Source organism: Pristiophorus japonicus, chromosome 13 (assembly GCF_044704955.1).
Source record: "Pristiophorus japonicus isolate sPriJap1 chromosome 13, sPriJap1.hap1, whole genome shotgun sequence".
Classification (NCBI taxonomy): domain Eukaryota; kingdom Metazoa; phylum Chordata; class Chondrichthyes; family Pristiophoridae; genus Pristiophorus; species Pristiophorus japonicus.
The window spans coordinates 64353810-64364910 of NC_091989.1; the positions used below are offsets into that span (position 1 = coordinate 64353810).

Sequence of the window (11101 nt, forward strand, 5' to 3'; positions counted from 1 at the left end):
CTCCCTCTGTTTTTCTTCTCAAAAGGTACATTTGTATTGCAGTTTGGCCAATCATGTACTGCTCCATTGTGCCACCATTTACACTGTTTTATTATAATATGCTCTTTTAAAAAAATATATACTGACATTCTGTAAGTAATCTAATTTCAGAAACGTGTGATGCCATCACAAACCATCAGTGTTGCCAGGTCACCAACCTGAAAGGACTTGGCCTGTGACACTGTGCCTGATGTATCACCATTTGGAATAGGCCAAGCTCTTCAGACTTTGTTAATAGTTTGTGGATTTGTGTCACTGTCAGAATGATAAATATTTGAAAGACTTCAACAGAGAGGCAAACAGCTTCCCATTATCTCTGAATTTACAATCAGACTTTAAGAATCATTTTGGATTCAATCATTGCCCCAATGGAAGCAGTGAGATTTTTCGTTGCATGGTCCTGTCATCTGTTCATGAGCCACCAGAGCTTTAAAAATGTCATTTGCTTTGCTTTCAGACAATGGGTATTTTTGAAAATGTGCCCATTGGAAAGTCCCTATGCCCACGCCATAGTGGTCATTTTGCAAATTCACACTTTTAACACAGAGCTTAAGCCAACATGTATGCATTTCAGAAATTGGGTCACCTTTCCCTTCGCCCCCAATTTTCCATCTATTAAATTAATGGGCATAAAATTGTGGGGCAAGGGTATGTTCTCGAACTCCCAATATGGGCCCCAGGCAGACAGAGCTCCACTCGAAGTGTGATTTTGCACCCCTTATAGGTCCAGAAAAAGTAATGTTCCTTTAGTAGTTTTCAAAATTCATTTTTGGATTTTCCACCAAATTTGAAAATTGCCCTCCTCCTAGCTTACACCCAAAACTTGTGGCAACGTAAGGTTGGAAGGAACAGTCTGCATTGCACCACATGTTAAAACATTTTGTGCCAAATAAATTGATGCTTCCATAATGTCTAAAATATTACTGAAGTTCCCATGATTCAGTATTGATTGGTGCAAAATTGTCAACGAGAGGTCACAAAGATGATGGTACTGCTGCCAACATTGGAGACATGTTATGAGTTTGGTATCATCACAAAGGATATGACAAATTGTGAACTCGTTTGTGTATATTGATTGACTTTAATTCTCAGTCGTAAGATGTGTGAAAAAGGTCTCATTTGTACAGCAAAATCAGAGCGAGCTGATAGCCTTTGACTGGTGATGCTTTTCTAACTTTAGTCAATTTTTAGGAGTTTTACTTTACGTTTGATCTGTGATGTATCTATTTGACACGGAATGCTAAATACATTTCAAATCTTAGCATGCAAAAATTAATCCAAAAAATGTTAGATTTTCTCTCGATACTTTCCCTGTCTCATTTATTGATAATCACACACAAATGTTGATTTGTATCCAGAGTAAGTTAACATCTCATCTAATGCTATATGGACTATTTACTATTTGTGCCTTGTACACACCCTAATGCAGTTTATTCTTCCATATCCCCATGGAAAAAAAGAATCACCTTTGCAATATAGCTAATGTGTCCAAAGTCTTGTGATTCACAAACAAGTGTGACAGCACTCAGTGTAAATCTATTTAGTACTAAATAATAGCACTGAACTGCATTGTGTTAGTACTACATTTTAGAAAGTCAGGGGAGAAATTGGGCTCCTTTGTGCTTCCCGTTAGTGCCTCCGAGGGGCGATAACGGGGCACAAATGGTTTTGCGACCGGGCGCGGTGAGATCAGCGACAGCCGCTAAATTCGGCGGGAGTTTTGCGGCAGCGGTACATGCATTGCTTCCCCATCTCCTTCGCCCGGAGATCGTGACGTCATCGCCATTCGTAGCGCCCCGGACCCGAACTTGCATTCCGCCCCCTGCAGCGTCGCCGGGCGAAAAACACTGATGGCTGCAGGAGACGTCCATCGGGAGGCCGGGTACTTCGGTGGTAATGCTTAAAGGTGAGGTAGCCGAAGTAAGTATTTTTTTAAAAAAAATTTCGAATCTTTATTTCCAATTTTTTAACCTTGTTTGCTGCCTGTGTTCGATCAGTCCGGCACTCTGCTGCAGTGCATCGTGCTGATCGGGGTTGCCGTCAAGGAGAAGGTAAGTCTTTTGCAGAGCCTGCAGCGATGGCCCTTCACTTTAAGGGAGGGAAGGAGCCTTCCAATGCGGCAGTGCTACACGGCCCATTGTGCAGCGCTGCACACCTACCTCCCCGCCTGCTGCCTCTTGCGCTCCAAGAAGGAAGTGGAGCGCTTGATTTAGTGCTCCGCTTCCTTCCTGGAGCACAAATGTCGAATTTTTTTAAAGTTTGAAAACATTAGCACCTGGCACTAATTTTTCAAACTTTTAAAAATTAGTGCCCCAAACAGGGCACCCCCCAATTTCTCCCCCTCAGTCTCTTCTAGCTTTCCATTAGGCTCCTGTTTGTCCACCTTTCTTTCTATGAATTCTTGCCTGTTTATTCAGTGGCTTTCGCCACATTAACGAAGTAATTTGCTCACTGGGATTTATGTGAGCATTGTTTCTGTTTCTATGTCCAAGTACAATAATAGTACAAGCTGAAATACAATTTAGAGATCTTAACTAATTCAGTCATAGCTTTATAAATTAAAGTTTTGGTATGTGTGCAATTGTAAAATTTTGTATCTTCAAGGCAAGTCATTAAGTGTAGCCTTTTTAAAAAATAAAGCATAAATCAATATTGTTTGACATTTAGGTTGTATTGTCTGAAAAATATAACATTAGCTCGGAAAATTATTTATTGTGCCTTTGATTGTGGTCTTAAGTGGCTCAGTTTTTTTAAATTTTGTGCTTATTTTTTTCCCCACATTCACCATTCTTCGCAGAAAAAAGTCTGTCTTCTCCACCTCAATCCCCAACATCTCCATCGCACCCACAGCTCACAGAAGGATCTCACTTTATGTGCGTGTGATTTAGAAAAAAGTAAGCTTAATTTATTTCAATAATTTTTGTCACCGTACTACTTATTTTCATCCTATATACAATGTGTGAGCAATATTTTCTCATTGTGTTTTAATTTACAATATACTGCTTTAGTCTTGTCCTACTAAATTCTTGTTTTAACCTACAATGTGCTGCCTTAATCCTGTCCTGCTAAATTCTCAGTGCAAGTTCTCATTGAGAAGTTTATTTTTGTTCTTCTGCCCCTCCCCCCAAGAGGTATTGAGTACATGGCTAGAACATTCGGAAAGATAGACAAGAAGGGAAAGGAGGTGGGGTAGCTCTGTTAATAAAGGATGATATCTGGGCTGTTGTGAGAGACAATATTGGCTCTAATGAACAAAATGTTGAATCATTGTGGGTGGAGATTAGAGACAGTAAGGGGAAAAAGTCACTGGTGGGCGTAGTTTATAGGCCCCCAAATAATAATTTCACGGTGGGGCGGGCAATGATCAAGGGAATAATGGAGGCATGTGAAAAAGGAACGGCAGTAATCATGGGGGATTTTAACCTACATATCGATTGGTCAAATCAAATCGCACGGGGTAGCCTTGAGGAGGAATTCATAGAATGCATACGGGATTGTTTCTTGGAACAGTATGTTACAGAACCTACAAGGGAGCAAGCTATCTTAGATCTGGTCCTGTGTAATGAGACACGAATAATAAACGATCTCCAAGTAAAAGATCCTCTCGGAATGAGTGATCACAATATGGTTGAATTTGTAATACAGTTTGAGGGTGAGGAAGTTGTGTCTCAAACGAGCGCACTATGCTTAAACAAAGGGGACTACAGTGGGATGAGGGCAGAGTTGGCTAAAGTAGACTGGGAACACAGACTAAACGGTGGCACAATTGAGGAACAGTGGAGGACTTTTAAGGAGCTCTTTCATAGTGCTCAACAAAAATATATTCCAGTGAAAAAGAAGGGCGGTGAGAGAAGGGATAACCAGCCGTGGATAACCAAGGAAATAAAGGAGAGTATCAAATTAAAAACCAATGCGTATAAGGTGGCCAAGGTTAGTGGGAAACTAGAAGATTGGGAAAATTTTAAACGACAGCAAAGAATGACTAAGAAAGCAATAAAGAAAGGAAAGATGGATTACGAAAGTAAACTTGCGCAAAACATAAAAACAGATAGTAAAAGCTTTTACCGATATATAAAACGGAAAAGAGTGACTAAAGTAAATGTTGGTCCCTTAGCCAAGATGAGAAGGGGGATTTAATAATGGGAAATGTGGAAATGGCTGAGACCTTAAACAATTATTTTGCTTCACAGTGGAAGACACAAAAACCATGCCAAAAATTGCTGGTCACGGGAATGTGGGAAGGGAAGACCTTGAGACAATCACTATCACTAGCAGGGTAGTGCTGGACAGGCTAATGAATCTCAAGATAGACAAGTCCCCTGGTCCTGATGAAATGCATCCCAGGGTATTAAAAGAGATGGCGGAAGTTATAGCAGAAGCATTCGTTATAATCTACCAAAATTCTCTGGACTCTGGGGAGGTACCATCGGATTGGAAAGCAGCTAATGTAATGCCTCTGTTTAAAAAAAAAAAAGGGGGCAGACAAAAGGCAGGTTAGTTTAACATCTGTAGTGGGGAAAATGCTTGAAGCTATCATTAAGGAAGAAATAGCGGGACATCGAGATAGGAATAGTGCAATCAAGCAGATGCAACATGGATTCATGAAGGGGAAATCATGTGTAACTAATTTACTGGAATTCTTTAAGGATATAACGAGCATGGTGGATAGAGGTATACCGAGGGATGTGGTGTATTTAGATTTCCAAAAGGCATTCAATAAGGTGCCACACAAAAGGTTACTGCAGAAGATAAAGGTACGCGGAGTCAGAGGAAATGTATTAGCATGGATAGAGAATTGGCTGGCTAACAGAAAGCAGAGAGTCAGAATAAATGGGTCCTTTTCGGGTTGGAAATCGGTGGTTAGTGGTGTGCCACAGGGATCGGTGCTGGGACCACAACTGTTTACAATATACATAGATGACCTGGAAGAGGGGACAGAGTGTAGTGTAACAAAATTTGCAGATGACACAGAGATTAGTGGGAAAGCGGGTTGTGTAGAGGACACAGAGAGGCTGCAAAGAGATTTAGATAGGTTAAGCGAATGGGCTAAGGTTTGGTAGATGGAATACAATGTCGGAAAATATGAGGTCATCTACCTTGGGGGAAAAAAACAGTAAAAGGGAATATTATTTGAATGGGGAGAAATTACAACATGCTGCGGTGCAGAGGGACCTGGGGGTCCTTGTGCATAAATCCCAAAAAGTTAGTTTGCAGGTGCAGCAGGTAATCAGGAAGGCGAATGGAATGTTGGCCTTCATTGCGAGAGGGATGGAGTACAAAAGCAGGGAGGTCCTGCTGCAACTGTACAGGGTATTGTTGAGGCCGCACCTGGAGTACTGCGTGCAGTTTTGGTCACCTTACTTAAGGAAGGATATACTAGCTTTGGAGGGGGTACAGAGACGATTCACTAGGCTGATTCCGGAGATGAGGGGGTTACCTTATGATGATAGATTGAGTAGACTGGGTCTTTACTCATTGGAGTTCAGAAGGATGAGGGGTGATCTTCTAGAAACATTTAAAATAATGAAAGGGATAGACAAGATAGAGGCTGAGACGTTGTTTCCACTGGTTGGAGAGACTAGAACTGGGGGGCACAGCCTCAAAATACGGGGGAGCCAATTTAAAACCGAGTTGAGAAGGAATTTCTTCTCCCAGAGGATTGTGAATCTGTGGAATTCTCTGCCCAGGGAAGCAGTTGAGGCTAGCTCATTGAATGTATTCAAATCACAGATAGATTTTTAACCAATAAGGGAATTAAGGGTTCTGGGGAGCGGGCGGGTAAGTGGAGCTGAGACCACGGCCAGATCAGCCATGATCTTGTTGAATGGCGGAGCAGGCTCGAGGGCTAGATGGCCTACTCCTGTTCCTAATTCTTATGTTCTATGTTCTTATTATCAGGGCCATTCAATGATTTGTCCAACAGGCACTGTAATTACAGGGAAGGATAGAATCTTCCTTTCTTTCCACTTCATAACAATTTGCTTGGTCTATTGGCCTCAACAAAAATGCCTTTGACAGTGATACATATAGAAGACTTGGGGCTAGAAATTTGCTGATTTTGCGACCGAGTTTTTGTCGCTATTTCACCCTCCGCGGCGAAAACCTGGTCAGCGGGATCTTCAGGCTACCTTTTTGCGGCGGTGCTTCCATGTACCGCCAGGGAGAGGAGCGCTGAAATGCAACACCCGAAATAGCGTTTGAGATCAATATTTGGCTCTCTCGGGATCAATATTCTGCGCCCAGAATGCCGACAGGGAAAACTTGCGTTGCAGCCCTGCCAGCAGCAGTAAATATGAAGATCTGCAAAAAAGGTAAGTTAAAGTTTTTATTTTTTAATTCTTTTTCAGCGATTTAGTAGGTAAGGGTTTTGTGAATGGGTTTTTTTGTTTTTTGCCATTTTTTAAAATTGTTTCCCCCCCCCCCCCCACTCCCAAGGCCTCTCTTGCAGCCCCGGACTAAAGTTGCCGAAATTCGCAGTTTGCGCCGTGAATCCTCATGCAATGCCGACTTTTACCGCTTCACAAATTAAAGGCCGAAAAGCAGGCCTGAAAACGGTAACAAAGCGAAAATGGTAATTTTGGCATAAAAATACAATTTTTGCTGAAAACCGAATTTCTAGCCCTATGTACTCAAACCTGGAATCACCAGCTTTAAAAGTTGGTTAAACACTTTTTTTGTTGCCAATTTAAAAAAAATCTCCACTATGAGCCTGCAGTTAGAATCTCCTCTCTGATTTTTGACAATGAGACACTGGAGCAGAGCAGGATAAACTGCTGGAGTGGGGCAGACTTAAAATGGCAAGCAACTGGAAGCTCAAGGTCATGCTTGCGGGCTGAATGGAGGTGTTCAACAAAGCGATCACCCAATCTGCATTTGGTCTCCCCAGTACAGAGGAGACCGCATCATGGTTGAACAGCGAATACAGTATACTAAATTGAAAGAAGTACAAGTAAATTGCTGTTTCTCCTAGAAAGAGTGTTTGGGGCCTTGGACGATGGCAAGGGAGGAGGTAAAAGGGCAGATGTTGCATCTCCTACACTTGTATGTGAAGGTGTCGTGGGAAGGGGTGCAGGTGATGGGCGGATGAGAGACCAGGATGTCGCGGAGGGAGCGATCCATCAGAATGCTGAAATGGGAGGAGAGGAGATGATGTGTTTGGTGGTAGCATCGTGGTTCTAAGAGGGAGGGGAAAGGGTGAGAGCAGAAATGCGGGAAATGGGACGGACACAGTCAACCAAGATGGAGGGAAGTCATTGCTTGAGGAAAAAGGAAGACTTATCAGAAGCACTTGTGTAGATGGTGGCATGATGCGACGGAGAAACTGGGAGAATGGAATAGAGTTCTTCCAGGAAATGGGAGGAAGTGTAATCAAGGTACCTGTGGGAGTCAGTGGGCTTATTGTAGATATTGGTCGACAGCCTATCCCCAGTAATGAAGTTGAGGAAGGGTATGGAAGAGTTGAACATGGACCATATGAAGAGGAAAGTTAAGGGGAAGAAGGTTCCAGAGGGGCGTGGTATCCAAGAGTTGTTGAAGCTTGCGACCCGTGTCACCTGAAAGGAAGGGGAAAACATTTGTTACAGCGCCAGTTGAGGTGAAGGATGAAATGGAATTGCAGTTGTTTTGCTGTCTGATCTCCTTTCTTGTGGGGAATTCTCAAAGTAAAGGATCTCTGTCCTCAATGAAACACTTTTTATGCTTTGAGCACTCCCAGGTCAGGTAGCCAGCCAAATGCAAAATAAAACACCATTTACTTTATCCTAATAATGTGTCTTAACTCAAATCTCAGAAGAGCATCCTCTGTTTGCAACAGTGTGAATGTATCCACTAGCCACTGCAGCCATCCTTATAGCCTCTTTTAAATTAAACTGTGCTACATTGTGGGCAGCTTTTTGTTGTGGATTTATGTCTCCTGAGAGCTGGGTTCATGCTGCCAAACTAATTTCATGTAAGACAGCACAAAGGAGAAATTGTTCTCCTGTCATTCTGGGCTGGAATCAAGTTCATGATAAAGGGGCAGTGTTCTCACTCATTTGGTATTTGGTCCCCCGTATACCGTTCTTCATTGTAAAATTATTTAAAGGAGCAATGTGCCATAAACATAACCACGGTCAACTTAAACCGAAGAGACTATCAGTTAGCATCTTTGAGCAGCAAGATGCATTTGTTTCAGCAACTTCAGAAATCACAATCTATTTTCAGTGTTACTTTAGTGCTTACACCAGTTGCGCGGTGGGGTGGGGGAGGGAGCGGGGGTGGGGTAGATGATAGCTGCTCGGGAAACTGCCATGTTGAAAAGAGCAAATCAATAAAATTGATTTTTTGTAAACTTAGAATAATATCAAATAAAAATGACTTTAGCTCAAACAACAGATTGCTGGGAATGTAATTATGGCATTTGGCACCTATAATCTAATACTCATTTTGAATTGGGCTAAAAATGATAATTGTGTGCCTTTAAGATAAACCTTTGGTATATGTTGAACTTAACTTTTCACAGAAAAGATTTTTTTTTAAACATTTTCTTTTTGACAATGCAGCTCAGGCTGTCTCCACAGGTAAATCATACACATCTACACAAGGCTGAGGCTCGAAGGACTTTGACTGCATTTGGAAGTATTGTGTGACTGTGGTTAAAAATCAGCTTCTGTATGTGGAAATGGAGTGCACCAGAGCACAAGAATTCAAGCAAGTGCTGCCAGCGACACTTGACTCACTATTAAACACTCCTTATAGGAAATACATTTTTGTTGGATATAATGCCGATATATTACTTACTTCAGGAGCACAGATTGCTCCATGGCAGTTTTTTTAACTTACTCTTTTTAAATTGTCCATATGTAGAGACCACGGTACATTAGCACATATGGTGATTAGGGTCTTAATTTGGTTAATATGTCAGAATTTTGTTTGCATTTTGAATTGTGTAGTATTGATTTAATGCCTGACTTTCAGTTTACTAGTAACTGTGGCCATATCCTATAATGAAATCGTTCACTAATGTTTAATGTATACAATAGGAAGTGGTTTCACATTTGTTTTCTTACGATCAGCGATTGCAGTGCCATTGTACTGGTGCAGATTAATGCTGTTACTTAGTAAAACCATCTGCTGTAACTATTTATACTTAATGTTGTAATGTCTGCAGTTACTGCCAAACTGCTCTCAACAAATGTAAAAATGTCACTATGTTTTCATAGTTACCCTATGTTCTTGGCCTTTAGTGAACTTTTCATACAAGCTTTCTCAAGCAATTTGCTCCAACTCCAGTATAGCTCAAATGCAAAGCAATATGTAGAGGGCTTAATATTCAGCACCCCATTGTGTGTAAAAAGTGTAATTATGTTCATTGTGTACATAGCGTACAATGAGCAGAGCCTATAATTATAAACTGCTACTTACAAGTGTTTATATGCAATATCCATGTCACATTCTGTTTTATATCATGTTATAATAAATGGTAATGTTATTTTGGTGGTGGTATTTTACTATGCATTTATTGCTGATACCAATAGGAAATTACACAATGAAATTTTACTTGTATTGTAATGTTCCGATATCGAACTTGATTTTTCACTATTCACAAATATTGAGTGGTTTTTTCCATTAAATCTTAAATCCTATGTTATTTTGATTTTCTAATTCATTTGTTGCACATATTTCATTATTCTTTACCTGTAATATTCTCATTGGAATAAGGCACATATTTTGAAGAGTGCTTTCAATTTTAATTTTAAATTTCAGCTCTAAGGGTCCAAAATGTAAACATTAAACATTGGAGACTGCTTTTCTGCATGTATCTGGGTAAGTTATTTTGAAACTTTTTATTGAGTTATATACTTGGTGTATGCAATTACTGTTGTAGATCGGATTTAATGGTTGCCATTTAAAATAATAAATGTGTCATTGACAAAGACATTAATGCTATGCCCTCCAGGATAGTCTTAGTAGATACTTACATTACCCCTGGGGATCGACAGTAAATGTCTATTCTCTTCCGCCAGCCCATAACTCTGGCCACACTGCAGCACAGGAGCAACAGAAGGATCAAACCAGGCATCCTGATCGGCAAGCACACTCGTGGCCTCAGTCCTGAGTTGCAGTCGACCATTTAATTGCCCTTTTCCCAGTTGCTTCCAACAGAATGTTAAGAAAGACTAATATTCCTCATCCTCATGGTTTGTTGGTTTAGATTGTGATGGGAGTACTTGGTAAGCAACAAATCTCAAAAATCCTGTGTGAAGTACCAAATTAGCAATAACAGTGATTAGGCCTCGCAGCAAGTGAGCATGCCAACCTTTCACCTATGAGACTGAATCTATCCTAAACTAATGAGATAAGCGCCGTCTCTCACTCTGGGAAATATTTGAGCAACCTGTAGCCAGTATCTCCTGGGTATGGATTCATAGCTCAAAGTGCTTTAATAATTTGGCACAAATTAGTAATTCCACTTATTAGGGCCCATTGGAAAGCCAGTGTGGAAAATGGAACAACTTATTCCAGGGAGCTTATTCTCTGCATCTGCTCTGGGACTCCTGATCTTAACGCTGTGTGCCTAAAGTAAAAAAATGTTCTATTTCCCTCTCACTGTTATCCTGTACCTTTTGTGAGCACAATAATTTACCCAGAAATATTATTTTCTGAAATTTAAAAGCAGTTGCTGAGAAAGTAAAACAATGAGCAGGATTAGTCAGAGTAAAGCAGTGCTGTGATCAAGTGAGGAATTAACAAAGCTAGTAGGCTGATTCTTCCCACAGGCCATGTATAATCTATCCAATAATGGACCCATTTAATCTCCTGGTGGAAATCTCTTCACAATTTCTCTCTGATTCCCCAAAGTAATGAAGTGAAATTGCAGAAGATCTGTCCATCCTCTTAACTCTCCTGTTCCACTCTGGTTAGCTGCTTTTCACTGATGACATTTGGTCCGGCAGCACAGGAGTTTCAGGAAGTATTTGATTATCAATCTCCCTACCTGACCCTTTCCACATAGTGTTTAATCCTATTCCAATGTTATGTTTATCCACCCCTCTTTTGTTACAATCAACTGTTCCGGATTTCT

At 40.9% G+C, this 11101-nt stretch overlaps 1 protein-coding gene across 6 annotated transcripts in view; it reads left to right on the plus strand.

The window, feature by feature from the left end:
* plekha5 (pleckstrin homology domain containing, family A member 5) overlaps window positions 1-9588 on the plus strand; it is a 411417-nt gene extending 401829 nt beyond the window's left edge. For 3 of the 6 annotated variants that reach the window (XM_070897582.1, XM_070897585.1, XM_070897584.1), the window contains 2 exons: window positions 2837-2933; window positions 8580-9587. In XM_070897582.1, coding sequence (XP_070753683.1) covers window positions 2837-2922 — 86 coding nt within the window. In that variant the 3' untranslated portion in view covers window positions 2923-2933; window positions 8580-9587. Of the gene's footprint in view, window positions 1-2836; window positions 2934-8579 lie in introns of all 6 variants that reach the window. The other 3 variants (XM_070897587.1, XM_070897586.1, XM_070897583.1) reach the window with 2 other exon arrangements.
* Window positions 9589-11101: the final 1513 nt, after the last annotated feature.